Raw genomic sequence first — 26,907 nt, forward strand, 5'->3', positions numbered from 1 at the left:
ACATCTCAGTGCCTGGGCCAAAATCTGACATCAAAACCCAGGAAGTCTGTGCAGTTGGAACTATATTAAGATTGGAGTAATCCCTGATGGGAAGGACAGATTATTTTATTTGGCAAGTTATTAAAAGCAGCTAATTTTCACCAGTTACCTCCAGTAAGACGAGTCCAACAACCTGTTTCTGATAAAATGTAACTCGTGCTCTGCTGAACTCTGCTTTTTAAGGGGCTGAGATGAGCAGCCCAACACATTTCCCTTGGCCTTTGCTATTATTGGAGATAATCTGGAGAGGGTTATGGATTTTCAGAGGTTTTCAGTCCATGTCCCACTACACTTCACTCTGCTAGACTGAATTATCTGATAGCAAAAGGGCCTCTGAGCACGTTCAACACCTGGTCAAGTTGCCTGAACGTGCTCCTAGTGGCTACTGAGATAACCTGAGGGCATCCAGAAGGATGCAGAGCTCCTCTACTTCCTTTTGTGCTTCCTTTCCACACCCTCCTTGGGTTTTTATTGGCCTTTTAAAATTCTTGACGTGGTGTCATGGGACAGATCTTCCAGTGCCGTGTAAAAAAGGAGAATTTTCTTCTTGTCCTTCCTCTCTGCTCAGTTTATCCAGCAAACACTCGTGTTTGCCTTTTCCCAGCAGCACACACTGGGAGTTAAAGTGGAGTTATTTGCCTCTTTTCATCCCCAGATTCTCTGCCACATCACTTCTTTCCCAAAATCCGGGCTGCCGTACTGGAGGGCTGCGCTGAGTCTGTTCTTTCTCGAGCCCAGGTTTTGCATTTGGCTGGGTTCAAACAGATCTCAGCCAGCTTTTACAAATGCTCCTAGGTGCAAGTTGTCCAGGCCTGCTAATTTTAAATGTTTATCTCTAGTGGATGCTGTTTAACATCTGCCTTTGTTACTAGTGAGCTGGAAAAAGCTTCTCTGTCATCAGCAGAGCCATTCCTGTTGCCCTGCTGCTTTCCAAACACAGATCAAAATTATTACGTGTTGAACTTTCTTCTACTGGAGTGCATGGGCTGTAAAATTTTGTTTCTTGTAATTTTTTTGTTTAAAATAAATTCCAAACTCAAAATACTCCAGGGAAACCAAACTCAAAAGAAATCAAATAAAAAAAAAAAAAACAAAAAACAACTAAAAATATTAACTCCCCATTAAACTCATCTTTTCCAGCTGCAGACTTTTCCTGATGTCTTCAGGTTCTCATATAATGCTTCTAAATTTCATGCTGCTTTGTTTGTATTTCTTCATCTCTGTTTGCCTTAGTTTAGTAAACACTGGGTTGTTGGTTCACTTATTTATTTTCACTTCCGATTCCCCCCTGTTGAATTCATGCTTGAGCTGCGATGAAGTTTTCACTCCAAGTTAATAATTTCCATTGGGAAACTGTGCCTGGCTTGGATCACCATCTTGTCTTTGGTGGCCTGGCCCTTCCTTCCAGGAGAGCTATGACCTGTGTGCCAAAAATAACCTGGTCTGGTGGAAGGTGTCCCTGCCCGTGGCAGAGGCTGGAATGAGAGGAGCTTTAAGGTCCCTTCCAACCCAAACCGTTCCATGATTCCCTGATTTCATAAACAGGACAACCAAGAGGAGGTGAAGGAGGTCTCCCATCCTCAAACTGGTGCCTGGTCATCAGGAGAAGGAGGTTTTTTGTCAGGATGCAGAGATCATGAGAGGAAGATGGGTTTTATTGAGGAAGCATCATTTGGGGGACAGCAGGGATATTTTAACAGGCTCCTACAACATTGTGGTGTTGCTGTCTGGAAGTCAGAGATGGCAATTTGGCAGTGGGAGTAGGATAATGTCATCCTAATGGCATTGCTGGGATGGTGTTCCCTGTAAACGTGCAGAGGATCAACAGAGCAGTGATCAATTCCTTACAACAATTGTTTACTCAAAACCTGACTTTAATAAATACTCTCATCAGCACAGGGAAATTTCCCACAGTCCACAGAGAGGACCTGATAGGGGAACCTCACTCATTTCACAGGGGATGGTTTTAATGTTATTACAAACAATTTAAGTGTTGTTTCATTAACAGATTTACACTTGGTACAATTAATAAAACCAGAGAAGAAAAAGGAAAGTGCTGGATATTAAACTCAGCTTCCAGTCAGTAGAACACAGGCAAAGGGAGATCTCCTGTTTGGTATCACTGTTTGTGGAGATATCTCTGTGTTTATAGAACGTATTCCTCTTCATGGGGCATGGATGGCAGCTTAAGAACTTGGCTGGGTTTTGTCAGTTAATATTTTCAGAAAATTCCCTGGGCTATGTTTGTTATGTGTCCATGCTTGAAGTGTTCTTGTTGTGGATGCCTCCTGTGGGAAATCTGGGATATCCAGGAGTGTGTGATATGGCCAGGAAAAATCTGCTCAAGATGAAACTCTGGAGGGAAGAGGGGCTGGATTTCTTAATTGTTATTATATTTATTCTTTAATGAAGCACCTTAATCCTTTAAGATGTTTTTTATGGTTATTTCCTCTAAGGCATTTTGCAATTAGAAACTCTGATGGCAGCTTAAGCTGCTGCAGAAGGAGCTTTAAAGGGGTTTTTAATCTGCTTGTGCAATTTCACCTCTGCATCCACAGAATCACAGAAATGTTTAGATTGGAAAAGACTTCAAAGATCATCAAGCCCAACCCTTAACCCTAACAGCTCCACCCCTCACCCATGGCCCAGTCCAGACTATTTTATAGCCCCAAGATTTATCCTTTTTAATGGGTAAATGCATCTGGATTCATTGTGACTCATCCATTATGTGGCTTTAGAGGTGTCATTTCCAGTTGCATCCTGAATTAAAATCCTGACAGGACATTGCTGCTGGCTGGAGATTGCAGGTGAAGATCTTACACTGGTTGCTCTTCAGGTGCCATGGGGACATGGTTTGGTGGTGGATTTCACAGTGCTGGGTTAATCACACAGAACCACAGAGAATCACTGGGTTGGAAGAGACCTTCAAGGTCATTGAGTCCAACCCAGCCCCAACAGCTCAACTCAACCCTGGCACCCAGTGCCACATCCAGGCTTTGTCAAACACACCCAGGGATGGGGACTCCACCACCTCCCCGGGCAGCCATTCCAGAACTTTATCACTCTTTCTGGGAAAAATTTTTCCCTGCTATCCAACCTGTATTTCCCTTGGTGCAGCTGGAGGCTGTGAGCTCTGGTTGTGTCAGTGCTGCTGGAGACAGAGCCCAGCCCCAGCTGAGCACAGGCACCTTTCAGGAGCTGTGAGAGTGATGGGGGCACCCCTGAGTCTCCTTTTCTCCAGGCTGAGCCCCCCCAGCTCCCTCAGGGGTTCCTCTCAGGGTTTGTGTTCCCAGCCCCTCTCCAGCCTCGCTGTCCCCTCTGGATGTGCTCAGTGTCCCAAGGTCCTTCCCAAGCTGAGGGCCCAGAGCTGGGCACAGCACTCCAGGTGTGACCCCAGCAGTGCCCAGGGCAGGGCAGAATGACCTCCCTGCTCCTGCTGGCCACTCCATTGCTGACCCAGGCCAGGAGCCATGGGCCTTCCTGGCCACCAGGGCACTCTACTGGCTCATGGTCAGTCCCTGCTGACCAGTGCCCCCAGGTCCCTTTGTGCCACTGTCCAGCCACACTGTCCCCAGCCTATTGTGGGCAAACATTTTGTGGTGGCTTCAGTGGGGCTGCAGCCCAGCCTCATCCCTAATGAGCTACAGCTGTCAGAAGCAGGGGAGCAGCATTGCCAGCAATGAGCCATGGAGTGCCCAGGTGTGCTGAGCCATCACAAAGGGAACAGAAGGCACACAGGTGCAATGCATGAACATGATGGGTATAAAAGTTTGGGCTGAAGAACAATGGGGGTGGGTGCTTGCAGCCTTTTGGAATGATGTGGTGTTAGTCTGTTATGGGAAGGTGCCTGGAGCCTTCTGATGAGGTGTGGTGTTACTCTGTTTGGGTGAGGGCTTAAAGCCTCCTGAAACTGTGTGGTGATGTTCTGTGTACTGTGGCTGTCTCAACTGTGCCATGTGCTGTGACAGCCTATGACATTGCAGGGAGTTATAGTAGCCAAAATGCAGGACTTGGAACTTGGATTTATTAAACTTCAACTTATTGGGCTCTGCCCATCTATCTAACCATTCCAGATCTCTCTGTAGAGCCCTCCCACCTTCCAACAGATGGACACCTGCTCCCAGCCTAGTGTTGTCCTCAAATTTACTAATGAAAGACTCAATAATGGTTTTTCAACCTAAATGATTCTCTGATGTCAAGGTCTGTGGTTTGACTGGTCCTGTCAGCTGTACAAACCCTCAGAGAAAAGTAAAGCCACAGAGGACTGATTCTGTGATTCCCTGATTACTTCTGTTCCTTCAGTGTCCAAACTTCCTGATGTTTGAACACAATACAGTCCCAATTCAAAAGGGAATTCCCAGGAATTTGTGAAACTGGGTAGTCCTCAGTGAGCTTCACTCACGTGCATGTGAGCTGCTGGGCTGTGGGAATGGAGAGGGACTAAAATGAGGAAGTGTTGGGGTTTGTTTTTTAAGAATTCCTATTTTTATCATTTGGTGCTGATTTTGCAGGACAAGGCTGTATTTTTACCCTTCTGTTTCAACATGAATGCATATCCAAAACTATTGGAATATGTGCTGTTGCTTCAGGAGGGGATGGAGAAGATGCTTTCTTCTGGGATTTTTCCTGCTTTTTCCTTGGGGTTGATGGTGTTCCTTGTAGTTCATCTTCCCTGCTCAGCTGTGACTCTGCAACACAAAGTTCATCTGGGGCACTGATATTTTAATTTGCTGAGAGGTGGTTGTGATAAGGGACCTGGAAAAATTACCCTGGGCTTCTGCTCCTGACAGAACTTTTTGTCCTCCCCAGCTTTATGCATTTCTCCACCAGCAAAATCAGAATTTTTTCTTTTTTTTTTGTCTGTTTTAGTTCATTTTCTACAGAGGTTGGGCTGAGCTCGTAGACAACCCCTTTTACTTCTGGCTGCTGCCTGTGTTAGGCTGCAAGTAAGATAAACAATAAACTGGAACCAAACTTTTGTTTTGGCCAAGGAAAAAGAAGCAATTAATCCCTGACAGACTTTTAACTGGAGCACATGTATGTTCTGGAGTAAAAACACTTGAAACTGGAGTCCAGGCAGGGCCAGAAGAATGCTAAAATGTCTGAAAAATGCTGTTGAAGAAAAAAAATGAAAGAACTGGGGATGTTTATTCTAGAAAATGAAACACTGAGGGACAACTCACAACTTGTCTTTAAGTATTTGATAAAACTTCTGCAAATAGAAAACAGGAGGGGGAAAAAAGCTCCACAGTCTGGTTAGAACCACAGGCTTGGTAGGGTAGAATTACAAATTCAAGCCTGAAGTTGCAGCCACAGAAATCTAGAGTTTCAAAATATGGGTTAAGTCTTGTTGATGGTCAGCAGAGAGAAGCCCAGGAATGGGTTAGGATTTATGGGGACACTGATAAAGGATGGGACAAAAGGTTCTAGAAACCATTTCTGGGATTTCTTACTTTAACAGGGATAGAATAGTCAGGCTCTTATGGACTGTCCTAATCTTTTTTGGGTTTTTTTCTGATAGTTAAAAGAGAAATCCCAAGGATTACACCTTCTCCCTTTACTCTTGGCAAACTCAACATCATTTTCATGCAGACCCAGGTCAGCTGAGTTTGGAAGGGACCTCTGGAGTTCAGCTATTTGCCTCTGTGAAATTTAGTTTTACCACCTGCACAGCTCCAACCATCAGGCTCTTCCTTGGACCTGCAGTACAAACAGACCAAATGATTTGGGAGAGACACTCCAGAAAGGCTCTTCTGGCCAGTCCTGCCAGGCAGTATTGAACCATCCCCAAGCAAAGCTTTGCTTCTAATCCTCATTTGTCTCACTAGAGAGCTCAGTCCCTGGAATTTAAACCCCTTTTTCCCCCCCAACATTAAATAGATATCCTTGGGAAGAAATCTTATTGTTGAGGCACTTGGTGGTTGTGATTGATTACACATTTGCTTTCTCTCTCCCTAAGTTTAGATGGGCTCTTTTTTTAATTGGCTTTTTTAGTATTATTTTTATCCTAACTTTTTTATTTTTTATCCTAGCTTTATTATGATGATTTTCTATCCTGACTTTTTATTTTTTTATCCCAGCTTTTTTATTCTTGTTTTTTTAATCCTAGGTTTTGCAGACTTTTAATCAACCCTGCAATGCCATTCTCAGAGGTGAAGCAGGGTGTGCACCGTGTCAGCCACCTGGAAACAAGGTGCAATCCTGCCTAATCCTTCCAAATCATTGAAAACCTCTGTGACTTCATTTTGTCTTACATTTTTCCCTTGCAACAAGCAGGCTGCCAATGCAAATCTCATGGTTATTATTTGTGAAGGTGAAAAGGGGCACTCCTGGCTGAGAAGATGAACATTTGCTGTGTAAAAGGGGGAGATGTGGCTCCTCTTTGACCTCAAGGTTCTACACAGGGTTGGAGTCAGAAGGTGCTTGAAGAGCAGCTACCAACAATCTGCACTACAAGGGCTGTAAAAGAAAACACATCACCCAGAAAAGTTGTGCAATCTCCACGCTGGAGGGTTTTTTGGGTAGAGAAATCTGTGGCTGAGCAAGAGTAATATTGGTGTGAGTCCAGCTTCAAGCTGAAGGCTGGGCCAGCCCTCCTGAGATCCCTTCCAGCCAGTTTTTCTGTGATTCAGGGATTAGACTGCACCAGGTACTGCCTGTGCTGTGGTCACCACGATGCCTCTGCTTCATCCTCTCCTTGGGGGTGACTGGGGCAGTCCCTTGGCCAGATTTACTGCAAGAGAGGTTGTTCAACAGTGGAGAAAGGGATACCTCACACCTGTGAGACTTTGCTGCTCTGCTGGATGAACTTCCAGCAGTGAGGAGAATTGGTCAATCCTTGGTTGTGTTTAGGGGTGGCAATGACAGTGTCACCAATAGAGGGCTGAGTATTTTTTGAGGCTCAGCCTCTTGCATTCAGCTGCCCAGAGCTCCTGGCTGTCTCAGAATTGTGTTGTCAGATCATTGCTCAGAACCACTGAGAGAGTGTCAGCAGTTTCCTAGGTCATAGCAGCAAAAATGACCACTTTTTCACTGACTTTGTGCAGGGCTGTGATTTTTCTTTAAGCATCCACAGAGGGGCTGAGTGTCAGTCTGAAATCACCCCACCTCAGAAAGGCATTAGGGAGCTGAAATCCTGCAGACCTCACTGGGACACCTGAGAGCCTGCCCCTCTTTTATCCCATTTGCAGTCAGTGTTTGAAAGGCACATAAGAAGTAGTATAAATAATAAGCTGATTTCTTCCCAGCAGTTTTGCTTTCCTCCTCTCTCACCCTTCTGCAGGTGACTGCTGTGGAAGGAGATGTTCCCTGTGCCCCTCACTGATGTTCTTGCTGCTCAGCATGCTGCTGCCTGTCTCTCAACTAATTGATTTTACACACTTAAGGAGTTTTGGAGTCAGAAAAATTTTTGCCTTAGTTTCATGCTTTCTTCTTCAGAACCAAAATTGAATTTAGTAACTGTCTTTTTTTCCTCTTTTTTTAAAAAAATTCCTTTTTAAAAAAACTTTTCCCTTCTCTTTCCAGTCAGGGAATTGTAGCCCTGCAGCAGGAACTGCAGTTTCTGGGGGAGCTGTCAAGTGTTATTGCTGTCCTGATTTGATGGGACCAAGGGATGCTGGGGTGGAGCCAGGAAAGATCCAACTCCTGATGAAAGAGTTGCCAGGCAGGTGGGGGCTGCTAAAGCAAGGAAGAGGTGGCTGTGAAGGGCTGATTACTCTAAAGACACCATCAGCATCCTTTAAATTACCCTCTCTGTCCCCTCTTAATGGTGTTTGCCTCATCTTTAATCTTAGGCAGATCTGGATTGGCCATTTTCAGGTGTGTGCACACAAGTGGTTAAAAAAGAGCTCATTCCCCCCCCTGCCATGGCAGGGACACCTTCCACCATCCCAGGTTGCTCCAAACCCCATCCAGGCTGGCCTTGGGCACTTCCAGGGATGAGGAATTCACAGCCTCACTGTGAATCTCCTTTAGTTTCCTCCCAGTTTTATTAATCCCTGTGCCCATTGTTATGGCAGTCATTCCTTTTAGCACAAAATCAGACTTTTTACTGAGGTTTGGAAAGTTTAAATCCACTGACTTTCATCTCTCCCCCCTCAAAAATAAAAACCCAAACCAAACACTTACTTTATAAAACACCTATAAGTTACTTTGCCATGATTTACTTTCAATAAACAACTTTTTCTATTTTCTCCCCATCTCCATTTGCTGCCTCTTTCCATCACTCCTTCTTTTGAGTCGTGTTCAAAAGTCCTGTGTATTTAACTCAGATTAACCTGCTGAGAGCTGTCTGGATCTTTTCCCCCCTCTCCTTCCTCCATATAAAAAAGCTTTACTTTTGTTGACTTTCAGCCAGATGGTGCCACTCCCCCTGTGCCATCTGAGCACGTTTTTCCTGTCTGAGTGGCTTCCACCTCCCATCAGTTTCCATACCCCTTCACACCCAGCCCTGTTGTTCTTCTCAATTATTCAAGCAAAATCATTTTCACATGTAGCTATTCCAGTTTGCATTAGTAAAATTGTATTTTCACCTCCAGTTCTTTGGAGAAGCTGGTGAACAGAAGCTGGGGTGGGGCTCCATGTGAGTTCTCCTTTTCTTGGTGCTTTATTTGGCTTTGTCTTGAATTTCAGCTCTTTGCATAGTAATCTCACTTGGTTTCTTTTCCTGCTGTTCTCTTTTTAGCCCTGTTGCTCAAAGGCATTTTCTGCTCAGCTGAGTTGATCCTGACAGCCAGAGCTGAGACTTCTAGCAATGCTCAGAGGTTGTTCTGCTCCTCCTGCTGCTCCAAACATTGTTTTCTTTCCAAGATCCTCTTCCCAGGTGTCCTGATCACTGATGCCCATCTCAGGTTTTACCTTCCTAATTGCCACCTCTGTTGTTTTCCTCATATCCAAAATTCCTAAATTGAGATTTGAAGTCTTTCCCTTGTTCCCATGCAAGAAGGACCCAATTATTTTCTTTCCCAAACCTTTTTCCACACAAATTCTCCCTTTTTCTGTTGGCTCTTTGCTGGCAGACCGGAGTATTTTGAGGAGAGCATTTCAACATTTCATGTCTCTGACAGATGTGGATATCAATGTACACTGGCACATGGAAAGGTCTTTTAGAGACATTCAAATGCTGGGAACAGAGAGTGTGAACTACTTAGAGAGTGTTTGTTACTGCTTTGTCTATTTTTTTTTTCTATAAGGAAGGAAATTTTGGAGGCAGAGAGACCAACTGACAGTTTTGTTGTGGGTTTCTGGCTTGGGGTTTCCTTAGGTTCTTCTGAGTTTTTTTTGTTGGTTTTATGTGGGTTTTTTTTTTGGGGTTTTCAGCTTTGGTTTCTCCACCTGGCAAAAGACATTAAAGACACTCCCTTTGTAAAACACAGATCTACAGCCAGTGGCACCACCTGAGGGAGGTCTGGTGATGCTGTACCATGAAGATCTGGTTTTGTCACCAAAGCACTCATTTTCTGTGTCATTTGTGCTCTTCTATATTTTCCCTTTTAACCAGACAAAGCAGAAACATCTTCCCTCTAATCTCTTTCCCCCATCTGTGCTGTTAGCAGGCAAGGAGTTACAAAAGGAAAGGCCTGGGGGAATAAAGCAGAATTAATCATCTTCCTGAACATCAGGTGGTGAGCTGTTGCACAGTTTGGGGGTGCTGGAAGTTGGTTTTGTTTGTGGGTGGATGGGCAGCAAAGCTCTCACCCAACAGCCAAGCTGGGATGGTGAATCCCTGCAGGAAGCAAGAGGGTTTGATCATTTCTTTAAAGCTATTGGAAATCACTTCCCTGGTCAAGCCTCACCATGGCCCATCCCTGGGAATGTCCAGGGTCAGGGTGGATGAGACTTGGAGCCACCTGGGATAGTGGAAGGTGTCCTGCCCATGGCAGAGGGTTGGAATTAAATGTTCTCCAAGGCCCCTCCCAACCTGCACCATTCCATGATTCTGTGTTTAAAACATGGAAGCTGCTGGGGTTGTTAGGGTTTGGAATGTGGATATTTCCTTCATCTGACCCTTCACTGGGATCACCTGTCCCACCTGGCACTCAGCTGTGTGCTCAGAAGTGTTGATGGCAGGGATGCAGCCCTGTCACAGCATCTCACTGTGAGCAGGAAGGTGATGGGAGCTGTCAGAAAAATTAAATGTGGCCCTGGGGCTCCTGGGGAGATGTCAGTGCTCTCCTCAGGTGGAAGAGCTGCATTCATGCCTGGTTTAGACAGTGTGGGTGAGTATGTGTCATGTCCTGTGTGTCATGTCCTATTTGCCACCTTTTCAGGCTCTAAGGCTGACATTACAACCTGTCCAACCTGTGGCTTTAGCTCCCTTTTCAGGCACCAGGAGAGGAAACCACATTTTGAGTTATTTTCTGTCTTCATACTGACCCTGCACACAGGACTGTGCAGGGGCAGTGCTGATAGTTTTGTTTCCTGACTCCAGTAATGTTTACTCCTCCAGGACTGTTAAATTCCTCCTAAAATCTGTCATCAGGCTGCCAAGTCCTGATGAGTATGTCCCTCTTCAGCAGCTGCTCAGATGCATGATGTCCTCCATGTGCACTGGCCATTGGGCACAGGAGGGTTATCAAAAATATCTTTACTCAAAGCTGGCAAGCTTAAATGTAATTAGAAACTCTCCTCTAGGAGATCCCTGGGCAATCAGTGTCCTCCAACATGTTCTGTTCTTCTGATTCAGCTCTGTCCATGTGTCCATCCTGTGCTGGCTGAGGTCAGGAAATCTTCACTTGCTCTCTGCATGGTTTTCCCTCTTTTTGTGAATCCTTTTTCCCCATGGCAGCATTGCTCCCTGTCGTTGTCCTAATCTTGCTCTGCTTCACAAATGACTTGTCCTTTTGTTTCCCACCTTCCTCAGCCAAAGGAGGAGAGGTGGTCCTGTCATGATTTTTGTCAGAGAAGCTCTTGAGCTTGGAGTGGCTCCAAACCTCTAGGGCACTCTTGACTCCCTCAGTTTTAGGAACATTCCTTAGGTCAGGATCACACTTGCTCTGTGCATGGTTTTCCCCATTTTTGTGAATCCTTTTTCCCCATGGCAGCATTGCTCCCTGTCATTGTCCTAATCTTGCTCTGCTTCACAAATGACTTGTCCTTTTATTTCCCACCTTCCTCAGCCAAAGGAGGAGAGGTGGTCCTGTCATGATTTTTGTCAGAGAAGCTCTTGAGCTTGGAGTGGCTCCAAACCTCTAGGGCACTCTTGACTCCCTCAGTTTTAGGAACATTCCTTAGGTCAGGATCACACTTGCTCTGTGCATGGTTTTCCCCATTTTTGTGAATCCTTTTTCCCCATAGCAGCATTGCTCCCTGTTATTGTCCTAATCTTGCTCTGCCTCACAAATGACTTGTCCTTTTGTTTCCCACCTTCCTCAGCCAAAGGAGGAGAGGTGACCCTGTCCTGTTTTTTGTCAGAGAAGCTCTTGAGCCTGGAGTGGTTCCAAACCTCTGAGGCACTCTTGACTCCCTCAGTTTTAGGAACAATGACTTTTTCCTTTGCCCTGAGGCTGAGAGCTCATCCCAGCTTGTCTTTCTTGATGGAAGGCACACCTGGATGCTTCAGACCATCTGTGAGGAACCATTCACTAGAGGGCTCTGACAAAAATGCTTTATAAACCCATGAGTAATGTACTCATCCAGAGCCTTGCCTGAGCCACTTCTGCTCCATTTGAAAGAGGGAACATTCCTTTTTTTGCCCAATGTCTGAATGAACCAAACTCATCTTGTGCCAACATCTCTGTATTTTTTTGTGCTCCCCTTTGTAGGGAAGCAGCCCTCTGAGAGTGAATTCTTTGAAATGAGCTGTGCTTATGGATTGTTCCAGGAACATACCTGGATTTCCATAGAAAGCTCTGAATAGTGGCACAAACAAGCCCTGTTTAGGGCCACTAGCTTAGGATGGAAGTGATGTATGAACAGTAAAATCATCCTGGAATTTCTCTTAGGTTGGTTTAATAAAAAATGTGGAAGGTACTGACAGCCAAGAAGGTTAAAATTTTATCCCAGCCTGTGTTCTAGAAGGGCACTGTGGTGACTGCTGGATAACACAGCCCATAGGAAGGATTATTTTATGCATGCCCTTTTTCTTGTTTTCTCTGTTTCTTGTTTCTGTCTCCTCCTGGCTGCTCTTCAGGATGTGATACTGACACTAAACCTTCCACTGTCCCAGGCTGCTCCAAGCTCCATCCAACATGGCCTTGAACACTTCCAGGGATGGGGCAGCCACAAATTCCCTGGACAACCTGTGCCAGGGCCTCACCAGTGAATAATTTACTTCCTAACATCCAATCAAAACTTACTCTCTCTCAGTTTAAAGCTGGTCTGTAACATTTCCCTTTGCTGTCCTTACCTGAGTGCATGAAAAAACAAACCAAAAAAAACCACAGTGAGAAGCTGTGGACAGGATTTGCCTCCTCTCCAAACTGCCCCAGAGCTCCAGGTGAAGTTGGTTCTTATTCCAGCTCAGCAGGGATGCAGGGCAAGCCTGGTGTCTGTCACTGCAGCCTTTCCTTTCCTGATGGTGTGGTCACACTGGCTTCACACTGGATTTCTAGACACTCTCAGGGCTCTCACTTCCCCAAAAATTTAGCAGGAGCTGCCTGTGCTTGTGACCAAAGCTGCTGTTCCTCAAACCAAGACACTGCAGCTTTCCTGAGAACTGGAGAATGCCCAGTTTGCTTTGTCTGGCTCTCTGGTTATAAGTGATACCCAAAATCCAGCCTTGCAGGAGGCCTCTGGGGTGTCACAGACACATTTTATGAAAAATCCTTTCCTTAGGATTTTTTCTCCTGAGAAGCTGAGAGGCCTCAGAAAGGAAATGTAAACAATAATTATCTGCTGCTGTGGAATGCAACAGGTGGATCTGTGATTGGTCTCATGGGGTTGTTTTTAATTAATGGCCAATCCCAGTCCAGCTGTCTCAAACTCTCTGCTCAGTCACAAGATTTTATTATCATTCCATTCTTTTCTTATTCCTTGCAAGCCTTCTGATGAAATCCTTTCTTCTATTCTTTTAGTATAGTTTTAATATAATAAATATCATAAAATATTAAATCAGCCTTCTGAAACATGGAGTCAGATCCTCCTCTCTTCCCTCTTCCTGGGACCCCTGTGGACACCACCACACTGGGGTCCTGTTTTCCAAAGGTTTTGTGGAAATGATGTGTGTACAGCAATCCCAGGCAGTGGGAGAGGTCTGGGGAATGACAGAGAAGAGAAACCTCAGGGACTTCACTGTGCTTTAGATCAAGCTCTAATTTTGTGCCAGGCTTTGCACTGAACTCCCACTTGCCAGGTTAAGGATTCTTCTGGGCAACCTGCCAGACTCAACTCCCCTGGATTTGGGATCCCCCCTGCAATAGCCCACCCAAGAAGCCTCCCAGCTCTCTGGAGAAGCTGGCCAGAGCTGAGTTCAGCTCCAGGGCTGAATGTTCTGGGAGGTGGACCTGCTGGGGGGTGACATCAGGGTTGGGCTCAGGAGGAAAATCAGCCTCAGGTGGCACAACTGGAATGGGCATAGTGGAGAGCAGGCAGGGCTGGGTGGGGACACTCTGGGGTTACCCAGGGAAGGAATCAGGGATGGATGGATGGATGGATGCAGACTGTCAGGAATTGGCATCTGAGGTTTTTCAGTCCCTTCTGAGCCTGCATCTGAATTAGGAAACATTTTTCCTGTGCAAAGCAGGGAAGAGCTGCCTGCTCAGGTGATGACTCAGGGCTGGATGAGCAGAAATTCAGGACAGTATTAACAGCTAACCTGCACATCCTGCTGGAGCCCAGGCCCTTTCCTGCATGCCAAATTTGCTGTATCTTGGAATAAAACCCCAGCCTGTGAACAAATCAGAGCACTCACAAGTGTTCACTCAACTCCTTTATAGGGATCCTGCCAGGTACCATCTCCACAGGCTCCTGGAGGATTCCAGGGGAGGATGGGGCTGTCTGGAGGGGATGATTCTGTTTAGGTGAGCCCAGGTCTGTGGGGTTTGGCTCATTTAACTTCAGATATTGGCAGAGTAGGCATCCACCCAGCCAGCCTCAGGCTCCCTGGATGGAGCAGTACAGGGCAAGTTTTCTTTTTTGCCTATTTTGGAGAATTCCTTCAGTTTGGAGTGACTCCTGCCATAAAAGTTCCTGCTTCTCTCTTCAGGTGAGGTAGGATTATCAGTGTGAAGATAGATGTAGATGTTTACATTACAAACATGTGATTTTTGCCCACAGATCCCCAAATCCTGTTCCTGAGCCCTGGGGGTCAGGCAGGCCTGGATCTGCATTTCCTTTTGTGTTCCTGCTGTTCCTGTCACTGACTGAGCAGATGCTTTGGAGTTGAATTTCTTCCAGAAGGTTTAAATAGTTCAATGGGTAAATTTTGTAACATTTTTGTTAAAAAGAACAGACTTCCCTCAACCCAAAGGGAAAAGGAAATTAAAAGCAGTCAATGATCAGTAGTTCAGGGAAAACTACAAGAAAATTTGCACTCCAGATAGTGGAGCCCACTTCTTTCCCTCCTTTCTGTCCCTGTGCCTACCTGCTTTGGGATAATTATTGTTGTTCTTCTCCCTCAGCCATGAGGGATACTGCAGCACTTTAACTGCAGATCTAAGCACTGCTGATCCCAGTGTTGCAGCATCCCTCTATTCCTCTATTCCAGCTTGGATTCAGATCCTCCCTCTGAGATTTCTGGAGAGGAAACTCATCCTTGGCTCCTCCAGCTCATCATTTAAGGTGCTTACCCAGCCATCAGAGCTGTGTCCTGCTCATTTGAACTCACTCAGGTGCTGCCCCTCTTGTAGTTGAGTGTCATAACTGAAATTCCAGGGTTCTCTTCTTCCTTAAAAACCCCAATTCATCTCTTTTTTTCCAGCAGAGGCATTTGCAAGCTTGTCCCTAAGGAGTTAAGGAACACAGCTGCTCAGCTTCCCTTTCCCTGGGGCTCTCCAAAAAAAAAACACTCTTTTCCCCTGATCTTCCACAGAAATGGGACAATGAGGCTAAAAGGAGGCTCTGAGCCTCCAAGCTGCTGGATTGATTTGGCCAAGTTGCCTTTGTTTGACAGGGCCTGCTTGGATGAGCTGGGAAAAGACATCTGCTTTCCTTGTCAAATGATGGATCTGTCATTGGCAGGATTAGCTTTGGCAGGAGGATGGAGTGGAGTGGTTGGAGCAGCTAAGTGGAACTCAGGAGATTTGGGAATTTGCCTGGGTCTATTTTATTTGGCAAAGTTTCCCAAGGACATGTGCTGCTGCCCGTGGTCCCTCACTGCTGGTTGGTCACAGAGAAATTTATTTACAACACAAAAGAAAATAACTTTTCTCTGTTTAAAAATCACTGGGTTTGTAAATCCTCTTGGATTGATCCTACAAAAGGCACACAGGAGGTTTGGGGTGTTTTAAACTTGGATTTATCTCCCATTCTGTCTATATTACTGATGTTTAAAATTTACTTAATGACATTTGTAACATGGTTTTGGATTCTTACACAAAGCTCCTTCAGAAGAGCAAATAATTATAATACTTCATAAATACTCCCTTTTTAAAAAATTTATTTTCCCCAGATCACCAGAGCTTTTGCAGCTTTTGACAGCCTTATTGTTGGAAATTGTGTCACCCATCACTATAAGAAAAAAAAATCTTTGGTGTCTTCCTTTTCTCATTCTTGCCCTTTTACACTGTATTTTTTGGCTGACTCAGAGGGGTTTTAGGAATAAAGCTGTATTTTCCTGAGGATGTTTAAAAGGAAAAAAACCCAAAAAAGAATCTGAAAATCTAGTTTTAAGACAGAGCTGAATGAAGTTAGGGAAGAAATGAAAGCCAGGGCTGTTTTGAGAGAAGTTCATTCAGTCCAGTGTACCTACAAATAAAGATTATGGATGAAAGCCAGAGAAAGTTATGTTTCTGATGCTTGAAATAAAACCTGCCTGCTAAAATCTTTCATTTCCTTTGTGGTTCATGTGAGAAAGGGTTAAGAAACTTCATCTCCACCTCGAGCAGTGACTGAAGTCAAATTACAGAAACTCTTGGGAGGCAACTTGCTCTTGCCTTATTGCATTCCTATTTTCACAGAAGCTCTGGGAAGGTGGGGGTTGGGAGAAATTGTCACTCAGAACTGGAAGTGAACCCGTGTCCTCTCCCACTGAGCTGAACAGAAATGGGTGAGGGGTGGGATTGCATCATCTAAAGACTTTTCAGTTCCACTCCTCCTTTTTTTGACTCCAAATCCTGTTATCCCTGTGGTCACCCTGGTTCTCATCTCTGGGCTCTCCATCCAGTGAGCTCCAGGTGAGCCCAGGAATACCCTGGGTGTTGGATTTTTTTTTTTTTATTTAGAGATGGGGTAATTGAGAGGTGTTTTAAAGAACTTTTAGTTTTATGTGAAGGGTGAAAAAATGCAGATGGTATAATTTATGTTATTATAATTAGAAGCTAACTATTTTAAAATTATAATGCATTATAAGTGGTTCTTGGCTTATCTGCTTTAGCCACACCACGTTGTAAATGCTTTAAAGCAAATAATCTAAAATTACTCTTTGTGGGTCTCACTACAATGCATCTTTCCTGTTCTATCTCTCCAAAGGATCCAGTCTTATTTGTAAGGTTATAGTTTGAATCTTGTTTGTAGTTCCATTTCTCTCTCAACACTGTTTGTCTTATTCTATGGTGTTTCTAAATCACTATTTTTTTAATCTCAAGGCTTGCACACAGATGCACACACCGTGTGAGCCTTCTGTCAGGCTTGGAGAATTCCCTACACATCCATTTCCCACCCCTGGGATCAGGGGAAAGGGGCACATTGAGGCTCACAGCCCTTCTTCTGCGACTCCCACCTGTCTCTGAGGAGCTGCCACGTGTCCCCTGGATATTCTGGCCCTGCAGATGAGACTAAACATTTCTGCAACTCCTCCAGTCTTGGCAATCTTTGGAATTGTATTTAATTAAGGAGTGTACACAAAGGCTTTATTTGCAGCAGCAGACTGCACAGTAATCCTCTAACAATTCCTGGGATCTGTTGAGAAGGAAAACTCTCATTAATATTGACTTTGCTTACAACTCCTTGTTATGTGAGAGCTGCTGCAGAGCTCAGGGCTGCAAGAAATCACATCCAGAAAAACATTCCCTTCATCTTTCTACTCAGGCATCAGAGTATGAGTGGGAAACCCCCTGACAAACCCACCACACCTTTACAGGGTGTTTGGGGCATGCCAGGAGGGCTTTGAAGGGGTGGTTACCCTGTTTCAGCTTCACCCACAGTGGATATTCCCAAGAATCTGCATTACAGCTCACCCTCTGATGTTAACAAGAGCTAACCAGAGCTTGTCGTGCTTTTTGCTTTATATTTACTTTTTGGGTGGGAAAAGTGAACTCATGTGCTCCCCAGCCCTTTGTCTCTGTGGCCAGTTGCCCACTACAGTGAAAAAGGCCAAAGCCCAAAATCTCTGCCTTTTCTATAGGAAAAAACCCAAACAGAACAACACAGCATAGTAAAGAACAGCCTAGAAATGGAGAATTAGTAAAGTGAGTTTGTACAAAGCTGTCTATAAAGTTTAATTCAACTTTTCCAGGAGGAACAGACCAAAGAAAGATCATTATTTAGCCCCTCCTCCAGGGAATATCCCCTTTGCCAGGCAGGACTCACAGCTCTTCAGGGCTCTTTCCAACCATGAGCATTTTGTCACCTGGGGAGGAATTAAGGCTGAACTTGTTTCCTGATGACCCCCCAGCAAAAACCCCACACTTTCTGTTTCCTGAGGGTGCCCAAAGCTGTGATCTTTTTGGGTTATTTTTATTCCATCTGCCTTTGTCAGCCTGTATCAGTGACTGCTGTGACATGTGAGGGTTATTGCTGTTATCACTGAGGAGGAGGAAGGAGGAGTGCTGGAGTTATTTATTTACTTCTTTAGTTAATGTGCAAAATGAGCCATAAGCTCCAAGTCCTCCAGTGTGAATCTCTTTGTTGACCTTGATTGAGTTAAAGGTCTGTGGACATTAAATTCACACATCACTGACCTTTTCCAGCTGAGTGCTGGGTATTTAAGTTTGAAGCCATCCAACCACAGGCAGTGGAGTGGGATGAAAGCCTTCAGAGCTGGTGTTTGCTTGCTCTCTGTGGACTTGGAGGAATGGTGAAAAAATCAGGTCAGACTAAACATAGAGCTCTGACTCAGCTAAAACTGAGGATGATGTGTCCCACTGACAGAGAAGCTGAGATACCTCCCACTCCTTCTTTATGGGATCATAAAATCATTAAGGTTGGGGAAGATCTCCAAGATCATCAGGAGGAGTCATTAGCCCAGCACTGCCAAGGCCACCACTAGCTCACGTCCCCAAGGGCCACATCTGCATGGCTTTTAAGCATCTCCAGAGGATGGTGACTCAACCACTGCTCTGGGCAGCCTGTGCCAGCCCTTTCAGTGGTGAAATTTTCCCTAATATCCAAACTAACCAGGCCCTGGTGCTAATTGAAGTCGTTCCCTCTTGTCCTGTCACTTGTGACTTGGGAGCAGAGCCACACCTGGCTGTCCCCTCCTGTCAGGAGTTGTGCAGAGCCACAAGGTCCCCCCTGAGCCTCCTTTGCTCCAGGCTGAGCTCCCTCAGCCACTTCTGGTGCTCCAGATCTTTCCCCATCTCCACTCTCTTGCCTGGACTCACTCCAGCCCCTCAGTGTCCTTGTTGTCATGAGGGGCCCAAAACTGACCCCAGGGTTGGAGGTGTGGCCCCACCAGTGCCCAGCACAGGGGACAATCCCCACCCTGGTCCTGCAGGACACCCAATTCCTGTCCAATCCAAGTGCCACTGCCCTTCCTGCCCACCTGGGCACACCTGGGCTCCTGTTCAGCTGCTGTCACCAGCACCCCCAGGACCTTTTCCAGCCCCTCTGCCCTCAGCCTTCAGTTTTGCTTGGGGTTGTTGTGAGCACCCACCTTCCCCAAAAGCTCACAAGAAATCAGCACCAGCACCACAAACCCAAGATCTTCTGTATTTTGGTATTTAGCTGCTGGACACTCTTTTTTTCAGAGTTTTGCCTGACATAGATATATTTTCTTTTGGATTGTATGGAAAAAAAAAAAAAAAAAAAGATGAGATTTTAAAGGTTCTATGTATAATCAAATTTACCTGAGCCTGTCACAAGCCAGCTTTTCAAAACAGAGCCTCATTTGTTTATTTGTTTTTAAAGGTGACAAAACCAGTTACTCAGAAGTAAATATTGGACCATTGAGGTGAATATACAACTATCCAACTCAGGCACGAGATTTTGCTGAAGGAAGGAGTGGCATTGAAGTACTTGCTAATGGGCTTGGTGTAAAATCTACTGCCTAAAAACAAATCACAAATATTTTAGAACTACAGAGTGGTTTGCCAGCCCTGATCAAAGTTAGAGAAGTATGAATTAATTTATAAAGTGAAAACCAGAGGTATTTATGGATGTGAGATGAATTTGGCAAACGTTTAAGTCCAGAGAGTTAAAACTTCCCCTTGAAAAAGTCAGAATGTTTTGAAAACATTTCAATCTTTATTTTTCCAGCAAGTGTTCTGCGAATCTCTCACGCTTCCCCTTGTGCTTTTTTAAGGTTAAAATAAAATGGCAAGAAGAATTGTAAATCAAAACAAAATAACTCTATGGTATTTCAGATGAGCCAAGATGAAATTTCCAAAGATCTGTTTCCCTTTGGGGAAAAGAAATATTTGAGAATGAAGACAACTCCAAATGATTCCCCTTCTTCTAGTGTTTGTATTTTTATTTATTTTTAATTTGACTAGAAAACCACAATTATTTGTTTATACACTACTAATCAAGGCCCACTCCCAACCTAAAGGAAATTAAAATCTAAACCAGGCATGGTATGAAACAGGGAAGAGAGCAGGATAGGTTAATAGGAAATGGTGAGATTAATTTAATGTGTTAAATTATTTTATAATCTTAACCCAAATTTGCATCAAACAATTGTTCCTTCAAAGGATTGCTGGACTTTTCTTGTCTTAAAACCTTGACTGGCAAATTTATCAACAGAGCAATAACTCAAAGCGTTTTGAAACAAGACAGGAAATTATTTTTGTTTTCTTAATTTATTTTCTCTGCTTATTTCTGATGAAAATATATGATTATCCCAAAACTCTCAAGAGAGGACACTGAATCAATCACTTCTCCTGTGTCCTCACAATCTGTTCCTGAAGTTCACCCCACTGATGTTTTTTCCCACATTACATTTCACAGGGACAGTATGAACTCAAGCCAAGGCTCTCTTGACATCATTCCCTTCTCTCCATCTCTTTGCAGCTGGAATTCTGAAAAGTTTTCTCCCTGTTGAATGCCCTTTGCAATCCCTTTAAAAGCACTGGGGTTGGGAGCAGCCTCAGTTTCTGGCCATAGCAATGGCCAAGGTGTCCCCTCCAAGCTGAGAGTGTGTTGGTGGCAAGGGGACCCTGAGATATGTGTGAGTTCCTTTTTTTGGAGTAGAAATCACCATTTTCATGTTTTATGATTGAGGCAGGTCATGAATTGCATGTTATGAGGAGTCCACAATTAATTACCTGAACGTTTATGGCCACTGTTGCATCACAAACACAACTTGATTAGGGCTGACTGAGGAGAAACCACTTGAGGGGAAAAAGCTTTGTCACTGGGAATTTCCTGCTTCTTAGCTCCTTGATCTCCTAATCTGCATCAGAGATTCTGTTCTTATTTGATTTGGGGGTTGTTGTGCTTTGGATTAGCGTGAGAGCCAGGAGCCAGGGAATAAACCATGAAGCACAGGTCCCACTGCTCCTGGCATAAATATTCAATCTGCCCTGCCCTACATAGCTGGTGGTGCTGGTTAGCCAGGCAGGGTTTCCAGAGCATAGAGCAGCAGAATTGCTCCTGATCTGTTGGAATCCCAAAATGCAGGGAGCTCTCAGAACTTTGGGCCTGTGAGCCAAAACTTAGAGTTTAACCCAGGACTTGATCTGAGACCTTGGAAAAGGCTCCCAAACTGAGGTGCTAGAAGGGAGAATGTGGATTTATAGTTTAAAGCAGAGACATGTTAAGCAAAGTAAAGGGAAGTTTAGAGTCTAAGATATAGAAAAAATAAAAGTAGTTACAGATGTAAACAAGGAGTTCAGAATGCAGCACTGTGGGTTTGTGCTAAGTTTGTTCATGCCATAACATGATTGGCTAAGAAAGCTTACACTGTAGCATGGGTCCATAAGACTAAATATTTTAGGATTGGGTCAGAAGCATAAATATCCTTGTTGGCAGTGTTTTATTGGTCAATAACTCCTTAAAAGGCCTTGTAACTGAGGGTCTTGTGACCTTCTGAACCATGCAGTGGAGATGTGAGCTGAACTCACCCTTCCTGCCTATGTAGAAAATAAGAAAAATAAACTGCATCATCAAAACCAATTCAGAGGTCCCATCTCAAATCCTCCCAAAATTCCCCACAAGTGAATTATCATACTGATAATCAGAAAAAAAATAGGTTGTGGGGTTTTTTTTTCCTGAGGAAATGGAGAGAAATGCTGATTTTTTTTTTCAGCAGCTCTGGGTTGTTCTCCCTCCTCTTGAGTGAACATAAAATAAGGCTGGGTGCACATCTGTGCAATGGTCCTGGGGAGCTCCAGCTTGCCCCATGGGGCCATGAATCCCCAGGAATGCCTCCCTGAGGATGGGCTTTGCTCACTGTCACCTTCTGTGCCCTCCCTGCAGGCGTCCAGCACGCGGCCAGAGTGCAGCATCATGCAGGAGATCGAGGAGGAGCGCAGCCAGTGCCTGGCAGAGCTGACCTGGGACAACCAGACCTCAGGTATGGCAACACTTCTGTCCCTCCCTGGCCAGCAAACCCACCTCCCTCACCCCCACAGCTGCCTTGTCCTGGCTGTTTCCCAGCCCTTCTGCTGCTGGATTCTTCCAGCTGGCTCTTCAGGAGAGAGAGAAATAGATTCTTCCAAAGCCAGCCAAGAGTTCCAGCAGCTCTGCAGGTTCCCCTGCAGCCTCTTGGCTGGGAAGGCCTAGCTGAGGTGTTTCAGTGGGTTTAATCACAGTTGTCCACCTCTCTGAACTGGAATTTTTCCAATTTTTCCTTGGGAACTGAAAGCCTGAAATTCTCCTAAGTCTTGGACCACTCTAAGGGAAGTCATTGTGACATCTCCTTTGACTGAGCTGCCCTCCCTTCCCTATGCCAAAATTGCTCCTGTCCTCATGGTGAAGCAGAGGGTGCTCCAAGACTGTGAAGTATTTCTGGAGTTGAGACAGGCAGCTGAGATCCTCTCCTTGTTCATGGAGCACTCACCACACTGAGAAATCCCCCTGGAAGGGTCTCCAGTCTCCTTAAGCCTCTTCCTGCTTCAGTGATCGGGAAAGGAGGAAGGTTTTGGTGTTGCCCCATCCCATCCCATCCCATCCCATCCCATCCCATCCCATCCCATCCCATCCCATCCCATCCCATCCCATCCCATCCCACCCTGTCCTGCAGCAGAGCTGTCAGAACCCCAAATAAAGGCAGCCAGTTGGATCTCTCCCCCTCCAAATGTTTATTTCAATTTATCAGCCCTGTGTCTGTCAGTAAAAGGTGTGTAGGGACCCAGCTGAGACTGCCAGGATCCAAAAAGAATGGGATCATTTTGTTGGGAAAAGGGCTGGGAAGATGAATCTGAAATGCTGCTTGAGATTTGCATCCCTCCTCCCAAAAGAGGGAAAAGTAGAAGAGAGAACTCTCCCCTGGCAATGTTTGCAGCCAGGCCACAGAGTGAAGGACTGCCCTGATGGAGCAGAATCCTGGGACAAGCTGATCCCAGGAAGAGCTTCATTGGATGCCAGGAAGGCTTTTGGCCCCAGCTTTTATCTAATAAGGGATGGTTGTCTTTGATTTGGAAGCTGTTTCAAGTGTCCCTGTACATTTAAATGGAGTCTTTTGAAGAAATGTTCTTCTGGAATCCAGTTAAGGGAGAACTCAGGGTAGATAAAAACCTTCATCTGAAAGCCAGCTAAATGCTTCATTTTGTTTTCATGGATATTTAAAGAAATTAAATTAAATTCAATACATTAAAAGGAGTTAAAATAGTTGAAGTGATAATACTTTTTCTGCTTTTCCAAAATGATTTTTTTCTCATTGGAAAGTATAATCCAAAACAGCTTTTTCTTTTCTTTTTTGGTATGGTTTGTTTTGTTTTTTTTTTTTTTTTTTTGTCTGTAATAACAGAAGTAAACCATTGGAAGTATTTTCCCCAATTCTGAAGTCATTAATGCCCAAAGCAAGTATATAGAAATCCTTTGGAGGTTTTTTTTTTCCCTGATGGAATGCTGAAATATTTGACTGGGATAAATCTCCACCAGTTACTACTGATGAACTGGACTGATTCAGAAACTGCAGATTTAAGCACAGGAAAATGGTGTTGTCCATGGAGACAATACTGGAACTGGAATGACAGGGACAAGGGAGAATGGCTTCAAACTGAAAGAGAGCAGGTTTAGATTGGATATTAGGAAGAAATTCCTTCCTGAGAGGGCTGGCACATGTTTCCAGAGAAGCTGTGGCTACTTCATCCCTGGAAGTGCCCAAGGCCAGGCTGGAGGGGGCTTAGAGCACCCTGGGATAGTGGAAGGTGTCCCTGCCCATGGAATGGGGGTGGAAGGAGATGATTTTAAGGTCCCTTCCTTTGTGGAAAGCAGTTGGCATCCATTTACCCCAAAACATCAGCAGGTATTTAGGAGCTCAGTACCTGACTTTGTTATCCAGACAATCCCAAGTGTCCTGGAGGCAACAGAAAAAGAAAAATTGTTGGCTCTTAAATAGGTGCTGAGGATGAGTGTGTGGAGAAGTCTGTTCTGTGCTGTGTGGACAGACAATTTCCAAGTGCCGACACTGGATGTGTTTCCCCTTCAGACTGTTCACAGAATGTGAGCACAAGTCAAAGAAGGTGTTCTTCTGGAGTGGGGCTCCATAACTCAATAAATGTGCCTGAACTGTAAAATCAAACTTTGAACTTTGATGGGTGGGGGCAAGGGGGGAGTTTGTTGGAGAGAAATCTCATGAAGGTGATGGCATCAGATTGTATGAAGGTGATGACTGTTTCATCTGAGTGTTGCTGGAAAGAGAAATCCTAGTAAGACTCTGAGGAAAACCATGATTTTTAACCCAGTTCCATCCCCCAGAACAGGAGGATGGAAAGAAATTGAGGCTTCCTGTGATCTGCAGTGTTAAACTTTGATTTATGGCCAGCTGGTTGTGTTGCCTTCTGCACTTCCCACAGCTTTTCAGGAAAAGGAAAATCACTTGAGGTTTAACGAGTGATTCGTTATCCTTTCTAATCAAAAGAGTGGAAATAAACACAGTCTCTGGAACATTCTGGAAAGAAAGCTTTGTTTAGGAGCCATTATCAATTGTATTGATCAGAGGGGCTTGATCACAGCTGTAATTAGATGTGTCAGGCAGATTAGTCATTCCTTGAGAGCACTTGATGGGGCTGAGGTTGATCTCACTGGCTGGGGTTAAGCAGGTAGATTTCCACTGATAAACAACAATGTCCTCCTAAACCCTCTTTTTTTTTTTTTTTTTTTTTTTTTTTTTTTTGCCTTCAAACACCCACCCCTTCCTCGCATGAAATCCTGGTTTCTTTTCAGATTAAATTTCTGCCATCCCTGGAAGTGTTCAAAGCCAGGTTGGATGGGGCTTGGAGCAACCTGGGATACTGGAAGGTGTCCTGCCCGTGGTAGGGGTTGGAAGGAGATGATCCATGCCAATCTATTCCCTTTTAGGAGTGTGATTCAGTATCTGTGGATTTACCCATATTTTAGGGAGTTTGACAATTGGACCTGGTAATTTTAAAGGTCTTTTCCAACCCTGATGATTCTGTGTTCTACAGCCCAGGGGTCACTAAATACTGCCTAAGTCTGATGAGAAGAAGATTATTTAGTTTGTTTTCCAGCACAGAAAAGGCTGCAGAGGATTCAGTGAGGGGGAAACCCACAGGGAAAAGCAGTTGAAGCTGGCAGTGTGTACAGAGGAGAACCAAACAGCACCAAGATCAAAGTCTGGGCATTTAAGGAAGTTTGTTACAATCAGAGGACACCCACCAGCCTCTTTTCAGGTCTGCAGGAAGGAGTTTTATGGACTGGGTGGCAGAGCTTGCCCAGTTTCTGGAAGGGTGTGTGGGGGGCAGCTGTGTTGCAGGACAGGGCTGGATTTGGTGAGCAGGACTGGCCTTGCACTGCTCTGCCCTGGTGTTCTTTCCATGCTGAAGTAACTGCCAGAGCCATCAAATGCAGTGTGTGATCCAACACAGGAGTGGGTTCCTTGCCAATAAAATCAGGAATAGGTAGACAAAGACAAGATTCACATGGGAACACAGCCATGGCATGGGAATGACTTTTGACAAGGGATTTTCACTTGGTTTTGGGTTTCTCTGGTGTGTTCTGGCCAGGTGTAGGCAGCTCTTTCAGGATGTGATGAATCCTGTTTGCCTGTGGTCAAAATATTTAAAATGAGGGGACATTTAAATATTTAAAATCCTAATGAGCAGCTCAGGTGTGTAGGAAAAAAAACCACATTTCACAGAAAATCTCTGTGCTGGTGTTGAGTGGCTTGGAGGGGATTTGGCCAGCTGAGGTGAAATCATGGCAAGGGGCTTGAACAAGTTGACCTTTAAAGGCCCCTTTCAACCCAAGCTATTCCATGATTCTGTATTTCAGAAGGGAGGAATGCAATCCCAGCCTCACTGAAAACAGGGATTTAGCTCCAGGTGCTTTTTCCAGGACATATGTGTGCAGCACAGTGGCTGCTCAGCTGACAATGCACTGAGCACCAGGAGGGAAGCTCTCCCAAGGGTTGGAAGAAGAGGATTTCCTTCCCAGACTCACAGACAGAGGCAAATCCCTCTCTGTTGAGCTCCTAAGGCTGCAAGGCAGGAATCACCACTGCCCTGCTTCCTGCTGACTTTCACTTGCCTCTTTCATGTCATCCATAAAGGAGTATTTCTGGTTTGTTGTTTTGGGTTTTTTTTTGGTGGATTTTTTTTTTGAGAAAGCTTCTCTTCTCCATGGTTGTAATTTCAAACAGTTCAGCTTAAACTGAAGCACACAAATTAAATGATAATAAATTTGAAAAAGTAGCCCTCTCTTTTTTAAAAAGGCAGGAAAATCAATCAGGTCCAGGTTGGCTGGCTCAGCTCGTTATCTGTTTATCCCATTATTGCTAATTAATTTGCTCTGCAATCAGATACTCTTTCAGAAGCAGCAGAGTTATTTAGGGGTAACAGCTGAATAAGGAGCCATGACTCCTGTCTGGGTGGGATGGGCAGCTCTGGAGACCAAGAGCTGTGCAGGGAGCATGGCCTTTGTGGAATCACAGAATCATGGAGTGGTTTGGGTTGGAAGGGACCTTAAAGATCATCTCCTTCCAACCTCCTGCCATGGGTAGGAACACCTTCCAGGTTGCTCCAAGCCCCATCCAACCTGGCCTGATACCCCTAGTCCTGCCAACACTGCACTTTTTAGCTTGCTCTCTAAGCCTGTCTGTCTTGGAAACAGAATAAAACCCAATAAAAAGGCCAGAAAAATGGAAAACACAGGGAAAGAAATAGTGGCATTTCCCCTCTCAATGCCTGATCACACCTGCTTAACTTGCACATGCCTCACACTTGTGAGATAGAAATGAGTTCTGCAAACTCATCATCACCACTGTGACATGGAAAAAAAACCCAGGTGGGAAATGGCCCGTGTTGTTCAAACTCTGAATATTGCTTTTGCTGTTCCACAGTGGAGGCTGGTTAAAAAAGCCAAATTTGGAGCCTAGTGGTGGGGGGGGTCTCTGTCAGTCCCCCCTAAAGAAGTCAAATCAAGTTTGATGGGAGGAGAAGCAGTGAACATATGGAAATTAAAAATCAAGCTGGAAAAAAAACATTGATG

At 44.8% G+C, this 26,907-nt stretch overlaps 1 protein-coding gene across 2 annotated transcripts in view; it reads left to right on the forward strand.

Annotated features, from left to right (window-relative positions):
- Positions 1–26,907, forward strand: part of VIPR1 (vasoactive intestinal peptide receptor 1) — a 118,366-nt gene that overhangs the window by 23,781 nt on the left and 67,678 nt on the right. For both annotated transcript variants that reach the window (XM_059838620.1, XM_059838628.1), the window contains exon 2: positions 21,712–21,808. In XM_059838620.1, coding sequence (XP_059694603.1) covers positions 21,712–21,808 — 97 coding nt within the window. The remainder of the gene's footprint in view (positions 1–21,711; positions 21,809–26,907) is intronic.

This window comes from Haemorhous mexicanus, chromosome 1 (genome assembly GCF_027477595.1).
Source record: "Haemorhous mexicanus isolate bHaeMex1 chromosome 1, bHaeMex1.pri, whole genome shotgun sequence".
Taxonomy (NCBI): domain Eukaryota; kingdom Metazoa; phylum Chordata; class Aves; order Passeriformes; family Fringillidae; genus Haemorhous; species Haemorhous mexicanus.